This window comes from Sturnira hondurensis, unplaced genomic scaffold (assembly GCF_014824575.4).
Source record: "Sturnira hondurensis isolate 20B ecotype Veracruz unplaced genomic scaffold, ASM1482457v3 Scaffold0006505, whole genome shotgun sequence".
NCBI classification, from domain to species: Eukaryota; Metazoa; Chordata; class Mammalia; order Chiroptera; family Phyllostomidae; genus Sturnira; species Sturnira hondurensis.
In genome coordinates, this window is record NW_028079136.1 from 6,142,524 (window position 1) to 6,162,027 (window position 19,504).

At 40.7% G+C, this 19,504-nt stretch overlaps 1 protein-coding gene and 1 long non-coding RNA gene across 2 annotated transcripts in view; one reads left to right on the forward strand and one right to left on the reverse strand.

The window, feature by feature from the left end:
- Positions 1 to 3,087, reverse strand: part of CTR9 (CTR9 component of Paf1/RNA polymerase II complex) — a 34,260-nt gene extending 31,173 nt beyond the window's left edge. The window contains exons 1-2 of the mRNA XM_037050068.1: positions 2,836 to 3,087; positions 1,080 to 1,178 (exon numbers count right to left, since the gene is read on the reverse strand). Of these exons, the coding sequence (XP_036905963.1) occupies positions 1,080 to 1,178; positions 2,836 to 2,880 (144 nt within the window). The 5' untranslated portion in view covers positions 2,881 to 3,087. The remainder of the gene's footprint in view (positions 1 to 1,079; positions 1,179 to 2,835) is intronic.
- Positions 3,088 to 9,348: 6,261 nt separating this feature from the next.
- On the forward strand, positions 9,349 to 15,471 carry LOC118989814 (uncharacterized). The gene is made up of 3 exons (XR_005067090.1): positions 9,349 to 9,360; positions 9,538 to 9,543; positions 15,318 to 15,471. It is a non-coding gene; the product is annotated as an uncharacterized LOC118989814 (long non-coding RNA).
- The last annotated feature ends 4,033 nt before the right edge of the window (positions 15,472 to 19,504 follow it).

Here is a 19,504-nt window from a genome sequence, read left to right on the forward strand (position 1 = left end):
TAAAGAAAACACTTGTACTATAAAAAAAATCAAAGTCACCTTCTGGTTTTAAAAAATGTATGGCAAGCATTAATGATTTATCCCGTATAGAGTAGGAAAACAGCACTTCAAGGCAGAAAGTCACTGTTTATCACTGCAAGTACTTCTCTGTAAATCCAAGTCTAAAAAACTCTTAGAGTTAGGCTTGGGCACTGGATACAAGTCCAATCCCAGACCAACCTCTCTGAGCCTTTAAGGCAATATTAGGAGCCTATGTATCTTTACATAAAAGTGACCTGTGGCACACTTGCTTGGGGATAACGATTATAGTGTTTACTACATTATGATAATCATTTACTATAATGATTCCATAAAAAGGAAACATTATTACACAGCTGGTGCTAGAGAGGTTGGAGGGTGGTAAAATTTTAGGCCCTCCACGGTGATTTTTCCTGAGAATTTCCAGTGGCAAATTCTAATTTTATGGCAAATTCTTCTCTAATTTCCAGTGGCAAATTTCCAGTGGCAAATTCTAATTTATGGCAAATTCTTCTCTAATTTATTTATTCTAATTTGAATTTATTAAATTCAAATTCTTCTCTAATTTATGTTAGAGAAGAGACCAAACAGGACAACTAACTTAAGCCTGAGATAAACTTCATCTACAAGGGCTTTTGTGAGTTAGCCTGAAACCTAATGACCTTCTAGAATATTTTATGAGAAATATTTTATTGTTATGGGATACAATGTTAAGTAGTAATGTTTACATCCTGGCATTCACAAATGTTTAACTAAAGCCTTAAACATTAAGCCAGTCTTCAATGAGCAATCAATCACTAAATAATCAAATACTTAATATAGAATATTATTTAACTGAAATGAATTTGCCTTTACCAACAACAAACACTAATTTAGCAGTGGAGTAGCACATCATTTAGGAAACTGACCTTTCTGTTGCATAAACAGTAATACAATTAACTTCCACATACAATACAATTAACTTATCGTGCATCCAAACTGGTTTTTACTGTATGTGAAAACAGAAACCACACAGTTTTCCCAGTCAACATATAAAAAATAATTGTTTCATGAATACTGACCGCCAAAGCAATCCATATGTGTAGTTGTGTGTGTTCCTGTTTCAAAATACTGATAACTTCATCTCCCTCCGGTAACTGATCGAAGTCAAGTTCAATGACCTAAAACAAAAATACAGGCTTTTAACTTTTTTCTTTTCTTTTTAAAGATTTTATTTATTTATTTTTATAGAGAGGGGAGGGAAGGAGAAAGAGAGGGGGAGAAACATCAATGTGTGGTTGCCTCTCACGCGCCCCCTACTGGGGACCTGTCTGCAACCCAGGCATGTGCCATGGAATGGGAATTGAACTAGTGACCCTTTGGTTTGCAGGCCAGTGCTCAATCCACTGAGCTACACCACCCAGGGAACTTTTTCACTTTGAAAAATATTTTTTATTTACTTTTAAAGAGAGGGGAAAGGAGGGAGGGAGAAAGAAAGAGAGAGAAACATCGATGTGTGAAGAGAAACATCAATCGGCTGCCTCTTCCACGCCCCCAACTAGGGACCTGGCCTGCAGGATGTGCCCTGACTGGGAATAAACCGGCAACCTTTTGGTCCGCAGGCGCTCAATCCACTGAACCACACCAGTCACGGCCTTTTTTCTTTTTTAAATTCACATTTCTTTGCTGCTTTTTTAAAAATATAAATCAATATGGATATACATAGTGTTTGTGTTCACTCTCAGAAGAGCTGAGTGACTGTACATATTAAGCTCAAGTAGCACATGATAAGTAGGTTATATGGTAACATGAAAGAAAATGCACAGAGAAGCAAACAAATCCTGTTAGTTGTCTTCAAATCACCAGAAGTATAAAATACCTAAAAACGCTTTGCTCACTCAAAAATAACAAAACAAAACCCTGCTTAACACATAATGCGGGCAAAGTGCAGATAAGCCTTCTAGATGGGCTGATGTCATAGGTCTGACATTCCTAGGGGCAATGCAAAATTGAATGCCGTTGTCTTGAAGGCAGCAATTGTGTGTCACAGACACTTCTGAATATGTGTTCAAAAATAGTATGAAGATGTTCAGAATTAAATAATGATGAATATTATTAATATTCACATAACTTTGTGAATATTATTATAAAAAAACCCACTGGACCTTATAGTAGGTGAATTACATCTCAACCAACCAGATGAACAAAAATAAGAGTATGAAATATCCGGTAAGAGAACATCAATGCCGAAAGCTTTACTCTTCATACAAGCCACAGGCCACCATGAATGAGGCGTCGGGAAGGGAAAAGAGATGAATTCTATCAGTACATAGAACAGGCTGTATCTTGAGGTCTCTATTTCGCTGATGGAGCCTGTGTGACGAACACAGTGCACCATGACAGAATCTAGTTTCTAAGGAAGAAAAGGACGACATCCTATATATTTCCAGGGAAAGATAGAGCACTTAGTTTGAGCGGCAGAGCGACCACGGTGACATCAGCACCCACCTCTGTGAACTGGGAGGTGCTTTACAGTTTATTAAGCACTCTCACACCCCTGTGCCCGTGAATTAGGAAAAAAGCAAGTGTCCTGTCAAATGAACATGGAACTTTCAAGAACTCCTTCTCCTGTGGTCCCTAGGCTGCAAGAACACAACGTTCTCAACCTGGAAGGACGATGGGGCTGGGGAAGGAGGTAAACACGGGTTCTGCTGGTGATTTCTACCTGGGCTCTTGGGGGAGTACGTTCTCTCTCTTCTGAAACGGGCTGAGAGAAAGCGGGAAGAGGGGATCATGCAAGTTCACCACCCCAACCCTTCCCCCCAAAGCGACACTTACCTCGTCAGTGTCCCGGAGGGGAATCTCGATGGAGCCCCGCGACATGATTAGATCAGAAGGCAAGCGGGTGCCTAGCCCCGCCGTTCCGCAGCTGGCACTCCTGGCTTCTGGCTCGTCCAGAGGTTAGCAGCAGTTCGAGGTCCAGACTACCGCTCTGTGGAGCTGCCAAAGGTGTGGTCTCCCCTTCCCTCAGCCGCTTAAACAAGGAGCAGAAGACGACTCCCACCACTTCCGATAGCCCCGCCCCCTGCCCCGGAAGCAGTCTTGCGGGAGGGCCTACCGGCCCCCAGACTCGGTAGCTTTCTTTAACCAGAACGCCCCGCCCCTCCACTGGCCAGCAGGTTCTGAATCTGAACCCCTCACTGGGGTAGCCCAGACTATACACGCCGAAGGTGGACTGCCCCGCCCTAAGGTGGGCGGGGCGATGAATGCGGCGGGGTTCAAGGCCTGGCTACTGATGACGTGTGACCTCCAGCGAACGCTCTAAGGATCCTCTCCTCAGAGTCCAAGACTGTGCTCTGTGAAATGGGCGTGGCCAGTCTTGTTTTCCTCTTCAGGTTGCTGCGAATATTTCAATCATTCATTCTCAACTCAATGTTTGGTTCCTCGCTTAGCAGCTATTATGAGCGAGTCATGCCTGTAGTACCTTTGTAATCAGTTTGAAAATATGTTACATGAATTCTGCAGTCATTGTGATAGATCTTTTGTGGGACTTTTTTTTGTATAATGCTTTGAAGCATATGAAAATCTGCTAGATTTGTGACTTTAATAAAATTGTTGAAGAATTTGATTAAACTTGTACAATGTTTTGATTAAATTATGTTTTAATTACCGTTTTTATTAGTTATGGAACACGATTAAATTAGTCCGTAATCAATGTTTTGATTAAACCAGAGAAGAATCTGATTAAATAAATTTGTAAACAGTTTAGTTTTACTTCCCAAACTGTCTCTGGATGTATATATTCTCTTCACCTCCACCATCTCCATTCTAGCCCCCAGGAGTAGGATCATCATCACTTTCCTGTCTGTATTACTGCAATACTTCATTCATTCTGCCCTCAAACTCCAATCCAGCTTCATGTTACACATTTATCTTTAAACAATAGCATTTTGATGTTTATTTTTTCTTCCACCTCCCTCAAATCCTTTAAGTGGAAACTTTACTAAATTTATCTTTTGATTAGTTGCATAACTATTTCAATGTTTGGAGCTGTGCTGTCCAATACAAATGTAATGCTAGCCATGTGGGTAATTTCAAATTTACCAGTGGCCACATTGAAAAAGTTAAAAGAAATAGACAATTTTAGTAATATGTTTTATTTACCTCAATATATCCAAAATATAATTTCAACATGTAATCAATACAAAAACTAAGAGAATTTAAATTTTTTTAATACTGAGTTTTGGAAATCCAGTATATACTTATATACTTAATTCAGTTGTTTAATTTTACTTGGGAATACTGGATCTGTATTAAGATTTCATAAAATTTACATTTGGAAAAAGAGATTCACGTACTTGAGTTTTCCCAAACATATTTGAAAGTTTTCCAATAACTGAATCAACTACCAGTTTAAAATTTAAAAATAAATAAAATTTAAAAATCCATTACTCAGTTCCTTTAAGTATGTTTCAAGTGCTCAATAGCTATATATGTTTAGTGGATACTGTATCGGATAGCACAGTAATCCTAGGAAATACTGTTTAATGCATTTTAAAGCTTATAAAGTGAGCACTAGACAAAGGTACACATAGTGATGAATGTTATTCATGCCCAAAGCCCCTGGGCCCCAAACCCCCATGCCTTACAGACCCTAGCAATACCTTTGAGCTAGTCTTTCAATTATCAGAAACTGAAGGCATCCTAACTGATAATACTGCAAAATACTGTGATTGAATAACAGGAGAACTCAATTTAGAGAAAGTGACATAAAAGTTTCAACTGGGAAGACAAGTGAAATTTGGCTAAGTAAGGGCTATAGGGGAGTATGTACCAGACAGGGATAGCACACTGGGGAAAGCTTTGTGAACCTGAAAGAAGGTGTTCTATGTTCCATGTGGCTACAACATAAAAAATGAATGGGAGAGAAGCATGAGTTGAGGCTAAAGACATAAGAAATAGCCAAATCATGCAGATTTATCCATATGAAGCAAAACTGGCACCTTTGCCCTGCTTCCGATATGAGTAAATATACACATTCTGCAGTAAGAAAACACAAAATTCTTAGCACTCTGAGGTAAACCAAAAAAAAGAACAATGTCATACTACCCGTAGTTTCCAAAGTGAACAAAATCTTCAGCATATCCCAAGTTACTGACTCCTTAACAAAAAAATTTTTTTTGTTTTGTAATGACTTTTGCAATGCTAACTTTTGTTAAGTCTGAAGATATGCAATAATTTGGAGGAATATGGAGTTATATGATAAAATTGCTCTTTTTCCATCATGAACGAACAAACTATAAACCTTATAACCTTGGTGGGGGGGTATATTTGATGAACCAGTACTTCTAAGGTGTGAAATTTTGCAAGTATTTTTCTAAGGAAAACTTTTTCAAAATGCTTTTGTCTCTGAGACTTCTTTCGACACAAGATATGTTAAGGAGTTTTGATTTTATCTTAGGTGCTATGTAAATAAAAAGTTTGAAATGATATGTATGTATATCAATGAGTATATGAGAGAAAGAGAATTGGTTTTGTCATTTTAAAAGATTTTTCTGATTACAGTGTGAAGAACAGATTGAGAGTGTTTGAGAGGAAGTGGGGAGACGATTTAGGAAACTACAGGTGACACATGATAAATAGCTAGGAATAAGTTTGGAGTATATATCATATATCCCTCCACTTCCACTACCATATATAAAACTATATATGATACACACAATATATTTTTTATATTTTAAGTATATAGAGAAGCTTTCAGTCAAGATGGTGACATAGGCAAATATGACTTGCCTCTTTGCACAGCCATATCAAAATTACAACCAAAATATAAACCAACCATCACTCGGGAACATCAGAAATTTAGTTGAATGGAAGAGTGGCAACTAGAAAATCGAGTTAAATGGAAGTCTAACAACTACGGAATTGAAGAAACAACATCCATCCAGACTGGTAGGAGGGGCGTGGACATGGAATGGGCTGGCCCCACACCCACATGGATAAAAATTCAAGAAGAATATCTCAGGAGTGAGGAGTCCCAGACCCACACCAGGACCCCTACCTAGCTCAGAATTCCAGCGACAGGAAGATAAGTTCCCCGCAACATCTGGCTGTGAAAACCATTGGAGATTGAGTCAGTGGAGGAGGCTGCTGGAGCCCTAAGCATTTCCTCTTGGGAACCCACACACAGACTCACCTACTCAGACTTGCACCCTTTGAGCTCCAGCACTGAAGAGCACCAGTGATATACAGGGAGAGACCGAAGTGTCTGGCATCAGGGTGAGCAGAAGCCATTGCCCCAGTAGGCTAGTGTCATATTTGAGACTACATCAACCTGGCTAACAGTGTGTGACCCACCTTGGAGATCCACAGAGGCTCTTCCCCACCTAACTTACAGGCCCACCCAAGCTACTTTTCCATAAAATGGCTCATCTTGGCTCCAAAATCCTGTCAAACAAGCAACAGCTGCTTCAGTGAGCCCTAATGGCAGACAGCTTATCTTCACCTGGGAATCTCCAAGCTCAGCACAAGTAGCAGCCATCCCAGATTACTTTATAGTTCAGGCAGGGTGCCCCAGGGCAAAACACTGCTAGGGGCTGACCTTGGCCTGCACAACCTGGGAAACCCCAGGGCCAGGACACCCATCAGAGAGCTGCGGACCATGTTGAAGCACCACTACCCTGCCCCTGCACAGCTGATCCTCCACAGAAGATGGAGGTTGGTGGTTAGTGGTCACAGCCAATCCTTGCAGCTGATTGGCTTTGATAAATTCCTCCCATTGACTTGCCAACAGCAACCAAGGCTCAACTATAACAGGAGGGTATACTTGGCTCACACAAAGAGCATACCTCAAGTACCCAGCTTGGGTGATGGGGTAGCTGTGCCACTGGACACCTACTACATTAGGCCATGCTACCAAGACAGGAAGTCATAGCAGCTCTACCTAATATATAGAAACAAACACAGGGAGGCTGCCAAAATGAGGAGAGAAAGAAACATGGCCCAAATGAAAGAACAGATCAGAACTCCAGGAAAAGAGCTAAACAAAGTGGAAATAAGCAATCTACCAGATGCAGAGTTCAAAACACTGGATATAAGGATGTTCCAGAAACTTAGTGAGGACCTCAGCAGCATAAAACAGACCCACTCAGACACAAAGGATGCACTAATTGGAATAAAGAACAACTTACAGGGAAACAACAATAGAATGGATGAAGCTGAGAATCAAATCAATGATTTGGAACATGAGGAAGCAAAAACAAACAAATAAACAAACAAACAAAAACCCATGCAGAACAATAAGAAGAAAAAGAGTCCAAAAAAAATGAGCATAGTATAAACAGCCAAGAGGGGAAAAGAAAGAGCAAGAAATTGGAAGTCTATCTGAAAAAATAGTAAAAGAAAACTTCCCTAATTTGGTGAAGGAAGTAGACATGCAAGCCCAGGAAGCACAGATAGTCCCAATTATGATGGATGCAAAGAGGCCCACTCCAAGACAGAGCACTATTAAAAGGCCAAAGTTTAAAGATAAAGAGAGACTCTTAAAAGCAAGAGAAAATATGTTACTGAAATGTTGCCAGATAGGAGGGGGGAGGGGGATAATGGGTGGAGAAGTGAGGGGATTAAGGAATACAAATAACTACTTCATGGCCCCATGGACATGAAAAATGGTAGGGGGATTTCCTGAGGGAGTGGGAGGCACTGGGTAAAAGAGGGGAAAGGAAGAAAAATCAGGACAACTGTAATAGCATAATCAGTAAAAAATGATTTTAAAAATGTATTAAATATATATTATAAACTATAAAAATATATTCTTAACATACTACACATATATTATGTATAATATAAATATATAATATAAAATATAAATATACATATTAATCACTAGGACCTGTTCATGTATCAAAAAAGGAGCACCAAGGACTCCCAGGTTTCTGGCACGAACAACTGGGTGAATGGAGTGTCATTTTCTAAGACAGGAAGGATTAGTGGCTGAGTACATCAGGTAGATCTGGAGCTCAGAAGAGAGTTTCTGAGCTGAATGAGTAAGTCTGAGAGCCACTGGCATATAGATGGAATTTTAAACTATGACATTGGATGAGAGAGAAAGAATGTAGAGTGACAAAAGAAAGGCGTAGGACAGAGCTCTGAGGGGTTCTAGCATGTGCGGGCAGACAAGGGAGGAGGGTCTACAAGGAATCAGAGGAAAGAATGGGGAAAAAATCATCTGGCAACAACTGGGACTTAAACTGCACCTCTTGACACAAGTAGCTACAAGCAGATTTTCGTTTTTCCTTACCTGTAGCAAATAGTGGTTCTAAGAGACAGTTTTAAGATATAGATCCTACTAGGACAAAAGCTACTTTCTCAGGCCCTCTTTCCCAGAACTAGCTGGATGCCTTAAAGCATGACTGACCCTAATCGTTTTATGAGTCTTTATCCTCAGGACTAGAAAATTACCCTGAATGTGCAAAGGCTCCAAGAACTTACGGAACAGAACATACCAGACCACAAGGACCACTGGATCCTGCACCCAAAGATAACACCGAAACAAGCTGCAGCCTAACTGAAACATCCTGCTCTACAACCACCCCATTACCCCATCAAAGCCCTAACCCCTCAGCGCTGGTGCTGGTGCATACCTCTGCACCTAGCCCTTTCCCTCCCTCGGGAAAGTAAAGATAAAACCTTTACTCTCTGCACCTTCTTCTCTTTATGCATTCTTTTGAAATAGGAACAGCCAGCATTCACGCTGCCTATCACTACCAGACCCAGTAAGCATAGACAGGGATTGAATCTTTATGGGTGCTTTATTCAGATGGCCAGGGATCTGAGAAGCAGGATCTGAGAAGCACTCTAACAGACCATCTTAAATTCCATTTCAAACAGACACTTTTTGTAAGAAGAAAAGTGTAGGTAAGGAGATTGGAATTCAGGGAAAATGTTACTCAGATAAAAGCTGTAGCATTTTTTCATCTTTGCCCTGGGCAGTGGGCCTCTCAGCCCTGGAGCACAACAGCTCAGATCCCATCCTGAGATGCTTGCAGTCCCCTTGAGGCGCAAAGGTGAAATGCTTCTGGTCTCCTGGAGTCAGGGTGGGTCATATTTTCAGTTCCTGGGACAATAGCTTTTACATACATTGATTATTAAGTTTATAAGCTATTACCTGAAACTAAAACTTTTCCAACATCTGTGTCCCCCATCATCCCCCCACTGTTAGTTTAAACTATCTTACTTCTATAAGATCAGTTTCATGAGGAAGTACTCATTATGTCTTAAGCACGTATTTTGGCATTAGACCATCTGGTAGGGGCCTTGGGAATACACTTAATTGCAGATCCATGTACAATAAAACACAAAACAGTTTTTGGCACAGTTGACAAAAGTTGCACTCTCTCCAGCTGAGGCTACATTACTGACTTTTAGGGAAAACATTTCCCTGTCCTTTAGAATTTCCACAGGCCCCCAATTATAAATATCAGAGTAGGGTATTTTCTTTTTTTTTTAAATAATTTTTATTTAATTCTTGTTCAAGTACAGGTTTCTGTCTTAGGGTATTTTCTTATTGATATGCTGAAACAAAGTACAATTTTGAAGGCTTTCCAAGGGAGTACAAACACCTATAAGACATGTAGTGAGAGTTTGTTCAATGTAAGTTCCTCCTGAAAGACAAAATTCAGACATATTTAGAACATTTTTGCTCAATATATCCAAATATTTTATTTCGTTTGAAAGAAACTAGTTCCCTATAACATGGGGTTAAACAAAAAGTAGTGAAAATAGTATAAATCATTGTTTTCAAAAGATGACTTTCAGGTCTTCTTGAGGTTTGGTCGTCCATTGCTCCCCCAGTGCTTCCTTGACTCTGGTGTGATGCATCCAAGGTTTTGTTGCTGCAGCTTCACTGCAGTGGGGGTGGTGAGGAGTACATCCCAAGGTTCAGTCCACTTTTCTTCCAGTTGGCTTTCTGGAGACGTTGTCATCCATGTCTTGAGTAGCTTATCTGCAGGCTCAAAGGAATGTAGCCAAACCTGTGGGGGAGAAGTCTCTCATACTAGTATATTCATTCATTACAGCTAAGGTCTGACTTACATGTACATTTTCTTTACCTTCACTTCTTGATCTTTACACATATCTCCCACCCCAGTCATAGCCTGAAAGAGTCACCTGTACACAATTTCATGAGGACTCACCTGAATCCCACTTCAAGGAGCCACCCTCATCTTGAGCCGGGCAACAGGTAAAGCCTGATCCCAATGGAGATGACTTTCTTGACACAGCGTGGCTATATTTTTCTTCAAGGTGCGATTCATCTCTACCTTCCTAGAGGTCTGAGGTCTCCATGCCATGTGGAGTATCTACTTGATTCCTACAAATTACTGACATTCTTTGTAATTCCTGCAACAAAAGCAGATCCATTATTGCTGTGGATGCTGCTGGGGAGGCCAAAGCGAGGAATTACTTCCTTCGTGAAGCCTTTCACTACCTCAAGGACTTCTGTGTTCTGGTCGGGTGGGCTTCTCCCCATCCTGAAAAGGTGGCTTTCTTCTTGTGTGTCCATATCCTAATTTCCTTTTCTTATAAGGATACCAGTCATATTAGATTAAGCCCCACCCTAATGACCTCAATTTAACTTTTTTATTTATCTCACAAATGCAAATTAGTTTAATATTCAAATATTAATCACTGACTTTTACCATTTTAATAAAATAAAGAAGAAAATAGTCATCTCAATAGATGAAGAAAAAGCATTTGAACATATGAAACAACCAATCATGATTTTTAAAAATCTCAGAAAATTAACAATTCCTTAACCTAACAAAGGGTATCTAAAAAAAAAAAAGCTTCAGTTACTATCACACCTAACACCAAAACACTAACGTCTTCTCCCTAAGATTGGAAAAAGACGCCTGCTGTACCATTTCTATTTTTTTATTGTTGTTTTCAAGTACAGTTGTCTCCATTCTTACCTCGTTTTAACTTAATTACTCCTTTTAAGACCTGTCTCACATTCTGAGGGACTGGGGCATTAGGACTATAACATAAGAATTTTGGGAGGACACAATTCAGCCCTAAAAGAGCCCATCAGTAGGATAAGTCTGTGCAGGTGCATTTCCAAATTATATTTTTCTCTGTCAATTGTTAAAATAAAGCTTGTTTGTGAAATTAGGACATAGGATCATCAGTAAAACATTTCATGCTTATAACTTCCCATGACTTTTGTCTAAGGAGTTGCTTTATCATGTACCACAGTTTCTTCTAGGTTTTCAATAAAAATTCATCTCTAAAACATGAGTCTATTCTCAGAAATTTGAAACTACATAAAATACTCCCTTAGCTAAGAACCAGGAAGGTAGAGTTTAAAAGGCCTAATTTGGTTGTCAGTAGCACTGTGATTGGAATCCTTGTTTTGGCAAATCAAAGTAACCAGAAAATCCTCCTGCTATAAACACCTAGATATGCTAGGCCAGGGTAAAAAACAACGAGAACTATACAGTAAACATCCTCGTAAATGCACAGCTACGAGAGCTAGTAATCTGAGCAGCAGGAATTCAAGCCTGTGCTGTAACCACCCATGTAGTGGTGGGTACGAGCAGGATGCTTTTTTCCATTACTTCAGGGACTTGAGTTTTAAGGCTCACGCGAGACAGAATTGGCACCTTTGGGCCCATGCTGGAAAACTGAAAAGACTACATTCTAAGTTAGAGTGGGTGGGACTAAAGTAAAATCCCACCAGTACATATTATAGTCTAGCCTGTGGTTATAAAAGTTGCAGATGGGGGTGGTAGTGGTGACGGGAGCAGACTGTGAAAGGTGGGCGAGTCGTTGCTGAGAACCTGCAGCCATGAGACTGCACCTCGGGTAGAGTTGGTGTTTGGCATTACCCACTTGGTCTGGAAATTCCCAAGGCAAGAAATCAACATAGGAGTTATTCCTAAGTGTGTGGTATCAGTGAGATGCCTGGCAAAATTCCTTAATCTTTTGGATTGATCCTTATTTCCTCTAATGAGATTAAATCAGGGTAACAGGCATTGAAATTTACTTGTGTCAGCACTTTACACGCTGAAACTTATTTAGTCTTCAGACCAGCTCTATGACATGGGTACAGTCACGTGTCAGTGGCGTGGGTCATTGGGGATGGGTATATATGTCTTCCAGGATTGATGTGAAATAAAATGAAGTATAATGTGATAGGTCAATGCTTACGTGAATGTGTTTTGGAAACTGTGACCATATGCTTTATCCCTTGGGATTTTCTCAATTCAAGTAGGACGCAGACTCTCATAGTCTTTTCTTCCTCCTTCTTCTTTTCCCCAAAGATAAGGGACACAAAATCCCTTCTTGTTTTAAGGATTTTAGTATTAATCCTTACTGAAGAAAGGAAGGAAGGAAAGAAGATGGAATTCGAGGTGGCTTTGAAAGATGGATACAATTTGAACAGGCAGAATGTGGGAAGAGTGTTTCAAGCAGAGAAGATATTGAGCAAAATCTTAGTGGTAAGAATAACAGTCTTCACAGTTCAGTGAAGAACAGGCAGGTACCAAGAATAGGCAAGTAACCACGTCTCAGTGTTAAAACTGAGCAACTCTTGCACATGCATCGTGGCCCCATCTTCCCCAAGAAGACTTCCTTGCTAACATCCTTCAAGGATCTGTCTCCTTCCTATTTTTCCTATTGCCTCCAAAAATAGCTTGGTACTGAACTATATTCACCTAGAAGAATGGCATATATCACAGTATATTTAAAATACATTTTAAAAATGTAGTCTCTTCTTCTCTCTGACTTTGACCTTCCTGAAAGTCAGAATACTTTTTGAATAGTCCCTTCCCCCAGTGCAAGGAAACTAGAGGATGTTAAATACATTCATAGATTTTGAATTGCTTTATGAAAACTGCAGTTGGAAGCACAGCAAAGGGTACTGGTTCCAAAAGCAAAGGTACACATAGAATTTGCATGTTACTGCTTTGTGTAGATGAAGATCTCTGCTTGTTTATTTTTTAAAGAATTTTATTTATTTACTTCTTTAGAGAGAAAGGAAAGGAAAAAGAGAGGGAGAGAAACAGCAGTGTGCAGGAGATACATGGATTGGTTGCCTCTTGCACACCCCCAAGCAGGGCCCAGGCCTGTGCCCTGATGGAGAATCAAACCAGCAACCCTTAGGTTCACAGGCCAGTGCTCAATCCACTGAGCCACACCAGCCAGGGCTCTGTTTAAGTGTTTATGTAAGTATATGGAAAATATTTTCACATCCTTGAAGAGCAAAAATTGTTTTTCAAATTCCTTCCTAAAAATAATGACAAGCATTTCAAATTCAAGAAAAGATGGATTGTTTTGATTGACTTATCATAGGTTTTGTATATTAAAGGATCTTTGTTTAAAATAAGTTTAGAACTGTTCAAAAATACTTTTACCTAATTCTTTGTGTATCTTTATGTAAGTTATAACCACTTCACTGTGTTCTGAGACTTCTTAATGCAGAGGAAAAAAATGAATGTGCACGCCAGTGAGAATTCTTTGTCCCTGCATGACTAACACACTAAGAAGTGTGTTATAACAGTTTTAGAAATTCTTTCCCAACTACCCTCTCCACGTGGTGGCATTGGAAGTCAGGGGCCCTGGCTTAGAGAGGAGGCCTTTGGAGCACGTGGGCTACTTGCAGGCTCAAGCTTTTGTGGAGAAGACTATGGAAAGGTTATTGGCGAGCTGACACGCTGCAGGGTTATGGAGGGTCAGGGTTCTGGACTGTGGCTGGGGCGGGCTCCAGCAAGTGTCCTCCTACATACCCGAGAAAATGGCAAAGTCTCTTCCTCCAGCAGCGTCCCTCCAGTGCCTTCGACTGAGAATGCTTCACATCTTCACTTTAAGGGAGACCTGCTTAAAGGAATTCTGTTGTTTAGCACTGAGCCTACATTGAAAGGTGCATTTAGAGCTGAGAATCCATGATTGACTAACAAAGAGTTGAGTGCCAAGTTTCAAAGAGATAGTAAGCTCTGGCTGTTGTGGCTCAGTGGATCAAATGCTGGCCTGTGAACCAGAAGGTCACTGGTTCGATTCCCAGTCAGGGCACGTGCCATGGGTTGTCAGCCAGCTCCCTGGTTGGGGGCACATGAAGAGGCAACCAGTTAATATATCTCTTAAACATTGCTATTTCTCTCTTTCTCCCTCCATTCCCATCTCTCTAAAAATAAATAAATAAAATATTTAAAAAAATCGTAAAAATATTATAAGTCCAAAGTAAAAATTCCTTCAACTTTACTCCAGAAAAATACAAAATATAAAGGGAGAATGAATGTTGCTCCTGATAGGTAGTCGAGGTGGGCTTTTATTAGAGGGGAGACACTGTGATCAGGTGGGCTGAGCCCAAGGAGACTTCAGCCCCAAGGGAAAGTGTAGAGGGGTTTTTAAGGGCATAGAACAGACCCCCAGAGGGGTGGGTCACTTTGCTGGTCTGTTCCACTGTCCAGAGTGTAGGTGCTTGCAAAACAACAGTGTCCTCAGGGCAGGGATGGCTGATTTGGCATCAGAAAGTCCGGCAGGTTTGTGGGCCTTGTTTCTGGGGAACGCTCAAAGGAAAGGGCAGTGGGCGTCCAACCGGTTTTCAGCAGGACGCCAGCGGCTATGCCTCAGTTGCCTCTGATAACAGGGAACCTCGTGATCAGGTAGCCAGCGGTGGCCAGTACCTTCTTTGTTTCAGCACAGGCAGTGGCTCAGGTCCTCCAGGTCCCAGTACATTCTCACATACCAAGCTCTTTTCTATTGGATTTAAGAAGGGGCTGCCAAATTTCTTCTGTAGCTACCTCAATGCTGGCAGAGGTCATGGTGACATCTTTAGATTATATCTGGAAGTTGAACCTGGGCCTATACAGGATGGGATTCTGATCCTGCAAGTAGAGAATAATTCCGGCTTTTTTTTTTCCGGCTTATTTTTTTGAACTGGTCTCATCTGGAAGACATAAACATGGAACACTGTGGCTCAGACACTGCCTCAATTGCTTACTTTCTCTTCTGGGGCACAAAGGTCAATTGTTTGAGGTCTGGAGTCAGTGTGGGCCATACCTGCAGTTTGTGAAACAATAGCTTTTTACATGCATTAATTACATGTATCAATTAACTATTATGTAACACTAAATTTCCCAGCATTTGAGTTACCCATCATCCCCTACTGTTAGCATTAAACTATCTTAGTTCTATAAGATCAGTTCCATAAGGAAGTACTCATTTTGCTGTTAGCACATATCTTAGCATTAGACCATCTGGTAGGGGGCTTAGGAATACACTTCATTGCAGATCCATGTATAATAAAACATAAAAGTTTTTAGCACAGTTGACAAAAGTTGCACCCTCTCCAGCTGGGGCTACGTTAGTGACTTTTAGGGAAAACATTTCCCTGTCCTTTAGAATTTCCACAGGCCCCCAATTATAAATATCAGAGTAGGGTATTTTCTTATTGATATGCTGAAACAAAGTACAATTTTGAAGGCTTTCCAAGGGGAGTACAAACACCTATAAGACATGTAGTGAGAGTTTGTTCAATGTAAGTTCCTCCTGAAAGACAAAATTCAGAGATATTTAGGATATTTTTGCTCAATATATCCAAATATTTTGATCTCAATTTAAAGGAACAAGTTCTCTATAACATGGGGTTAAACAAAAAGTAGTGAAAATAGTATAAATCATTGTTTTCAAAAGATGACTTTCAGGTCTTCTTGAGGTTCGGTCGTCCATTGTTCCCCCAGTGCTTCCTTGACTCTGGTGTGATGCATCCAGGGTTTTGTTGCTGCAGCTTCACTGCAGTGGGGGTGGTGAGGAGTACATCCCAAGGTTCAGTCCACTTTTCTTCCAGTTGGCTTTCTGGAGACGTTGTCATCCATGTCTTGAGTAGCTTATCTGCAGGCTCAAAGGAATGTAGCCAAACCTGTGGGGGAGAAGTCTCTCATACTAGTATATTCATTCATTACAGCTAAGGTCTGACTTACATGTACATTTTCTTTACCTTCACTTCTTGATTTATACACATATCTCCCACCCCAGTCATAGCGTGAAAGAGTCACCTGTATACAATTTCATGAGGACTCACCTGAATCCCACTTCAAGGAGCCACCCTCATCTTGAGCCGGGCAACAGGTAAAGCCTGATCCCAATGGAGATGAGTTTCTTGACACAGCGTGGCTATACTTTTCTTCAAGGTGCGATTCATCTCTACCTTCCCAGAGGCCTGAGGTCTCCATGCCGCGTGGAGTCTCCAGTTGATTCCTAGCAATTTACTGACATTCTGTAATTCCTGCAACAAAAGCAGGTCCATTATTGATGCTGCCGGGGAGGCAAAAGCGAGAAATTGTTTCCTTCAGTAGAGCTTTCACTGTGTCCGAAGATCTCCCAGTTCTACCCTCGGACCTTTGGCATCTGGGTAAATTCTATTTGCCAGCCCTCAGATGGGCGCTGTCATTGGTCTTGTTTTCCTTCTTTCTTTTGATGGAGATCTGTCCCGGGGTTGTTCTTCTGGCACACAGCCCATCTAGCAATTACCTTTGGTACAGCTTTAGAAATTTCAGGACCTGTGAACTACGGTTTAATACATGGGGTTAATGAGCCCCCTACACAGTGAGTGGCCTCATGCAAATGCTTCATGACCGGCTCTACTAAATGTTCAGGAAGCGGTATAATAACTCCTTTCCTACCCTTTTCCCACCCACTATCAGCCCCTTCCTCATCAAAACCCCAGTTCTCAGCTTTCTCTAATGCTCCAGTCAAAATATTCAGGGTCAAGTTGTGATACGTGTAGAACAGGTACCAGAGGCATTTGTAAATATTCCTTTCACAGCCTCTTTTGCTGCCTGATCAGCCAGATTGCTTCCTCTAGTCGCTTCAGTGCCCTCCTTCTGATGCCCCGGGCAGTGCATACCTGCCACCTGTAAAGGTACCTGAACAGCCTCTAATAATTTCAGAATTTCTACTGCATGCTTATTCTCCTATTTATTGGAGGTTGAAGATTCTTTTTCCTTCCAGATGGAACCATGTGCATGCCAATTAGGAAAGCTTACCTTGAGTCAATACACACATTCACTCTCCTTTTTGTGCAACAATGCCAGTGCCCTTGTCAATGCAATCAGTTCAGTTTTCTGAGCAGAGGTTCCTGGTGGCAGACCTTGACCTCTACTATTCTTTCAAGTATCACACCTGTATAGCCCGCCTTCCCTTGTCTGTATAATTTCTTCCACCTGCATGTAGAGTCTAGTCTGCCTCTTCTAGAGGATGGTCCTGTAAATCAACTCTGCTAGAATAAACCTCATCCATTATCTCAACATAGTGATGTATTAGCACAGCCAAGTCAGGCTCTGGAAGAAGTGAGGTTGGATTTAACTTACAATTTCAAGGGAGATGTTGGGACTATCAAGAAGAATGGCTTGGTACCCGCCTGTTCTTCCAGCAGTGAGCCCCAAATTTCCCTTTTGCTTCAGCAGCAGGCTCAACACTTGGTGGGGTGCTAGGCTGTCCCAAGGAAAAGAAGAATTAGTGTGTTCTATATATCTTTCTCCATCAACACATCCAGACCTTCTTTATTCTCTCTAGCTTCTTTATGATATTGTGTCACGTGGATGATGAATAATTTATATACTTTTTTATGTATTTATTTTTAGAGAGGAGAAGGGAAGGAGAAGGAGAAGGGAAGGAGAGAAGGACAGAAACATCAATGTGTGGTTGCCTCTCATGTGCCCCCAACTGGGGACCTGGCCCGCAATCCAGGCATGTGCCCTGACTGGGAATTAAACTGGTGACCCTTTGGTTTGCTGGCCAGTGCTCAATCCACAGAGCCACGTCAGTCAGGGCAAATTTATATACTTTTAATGGACACTTTGGGTTTTGTTTATATAAAAATTCTGCTAAGAAGCTTCCTGTACATATTTATGCCTACATTTTCATTGGTATAACCATTTATAAATTCTTTGATATAGAGAAAGACAGGTGCCTTTTCAAGTTTGGTATTTATCAAGTTAACCTGCAGTAAGCATGCATTATTTGTACCCCTCCCATCGAAGTGGGTAACAGTATTAATTACCTCGTCTCTACCAGCATCAGGGAAGCCTTGTGCCAGTGTGATAAGTGAAAAGAAAGTTTTCTCACTCTTTGGATGTGCGTTTCTTTAATTTTACACAAAGTAGAGCATCTTTCTATAGTTTTATCATCTTTTGAATTTGTTTTTCTATAAAGTATTTCTACCTTTTGCACAGTTTTCTCTCTGGCTATTTTTTTCTTATTCAGTTCTATGTAAGTTACAAAAAAGAGTTCTTTAGCAAGTGTCTTAAATATGTTTTCTTTGTTTTGGAACTTAGTTGTTTGACTTACGCTTTAGTTGTTATTTTTTTCTTTCTTTTCACATACCAAAGTTACACTACTACTTAGACAAATTTATTAACTTTTCCCTTTACAGCTTCTGGATTTCATAGCCTTTCAGAAATATAGAGATATAATAGCCTTATCTTTCTTATACTGGTACTAAATTAACTCACATTTTTAGGTAATTTGTGATTTATTTTTACATTAAATATTTGATCCCCGGGGACTGATCTGGTTGTCAGGAGTGAGACAGAAACCCAACTCTGCTCTTTGCAGCAGCACTGACCGGTCAGGCTGTCTCTACTTATTTATTAACCTCTCTTTTCCCCAGTGATCTGAAATCTCACCTTTACAAGTTTACAATATGTTATATTCCCTTGTGCATTAGAGTCCAATTTTCAATTTCAGATTTTTCTTTGGTTGCATTAATTTCTTCTCTTATATCAAGCTACTTTACTGATTGAAGTTTCCAAATACATTTTGTTACTAGATAGACTTAGAAGTGGACATGCTTTGGCTGGGGTTGGTGACATTTAAGCTGTAATTTGAAGAATGAGAAGTAAACCACTTCAGGCCTAGCTGGTGAGGCTCAGTGGATTGAATGCTGGCCTTTGAACCAGAAGGTCACCAGTTCGATTCCCAGTCAGGCAGGGCACATACCTGGGTTGTGGGCCAGGTCCCCAGCTGAGGCATGAAAGAGGCAACCAATCAATGTATCTCTCTTACACTGATGTTTCTCACCCTCTCTTTCTCATTTCCTGCCCCCTGCAAATAAACAAACAAATAAATAAATAAATAAAATCCTAAAAAAAAAAAAAAGAAGTAACCCGCTACATAAACATGGAGGCAGGAATATTCCAGGTACAGGAAGCTATTTATCCAAAGGTTGGGAGGCAGAAAACAGTTTTTTTGTTCCTTGTTTGAAGGAACTGAAAAAAGATCAGTATTGTGAGTAGAATGGACATGGGAGAGAAGAAAATGAGATGGCGGATTTTGCCAGGAGAGCTTGGTTTGTGTTGAGTACAGAGGGAAACAGTTGGTAGATATAAAGTAGGGAAGTGACACGCTCAAATAGACTATAGCATCATCCATCACTCTGGCAGTTTTGTGGAGAATGGGCGGGCAGAGAGCAGAAGTTGCAGTGAGGAAGGCAGTTAGGGCCCTGGCTGGT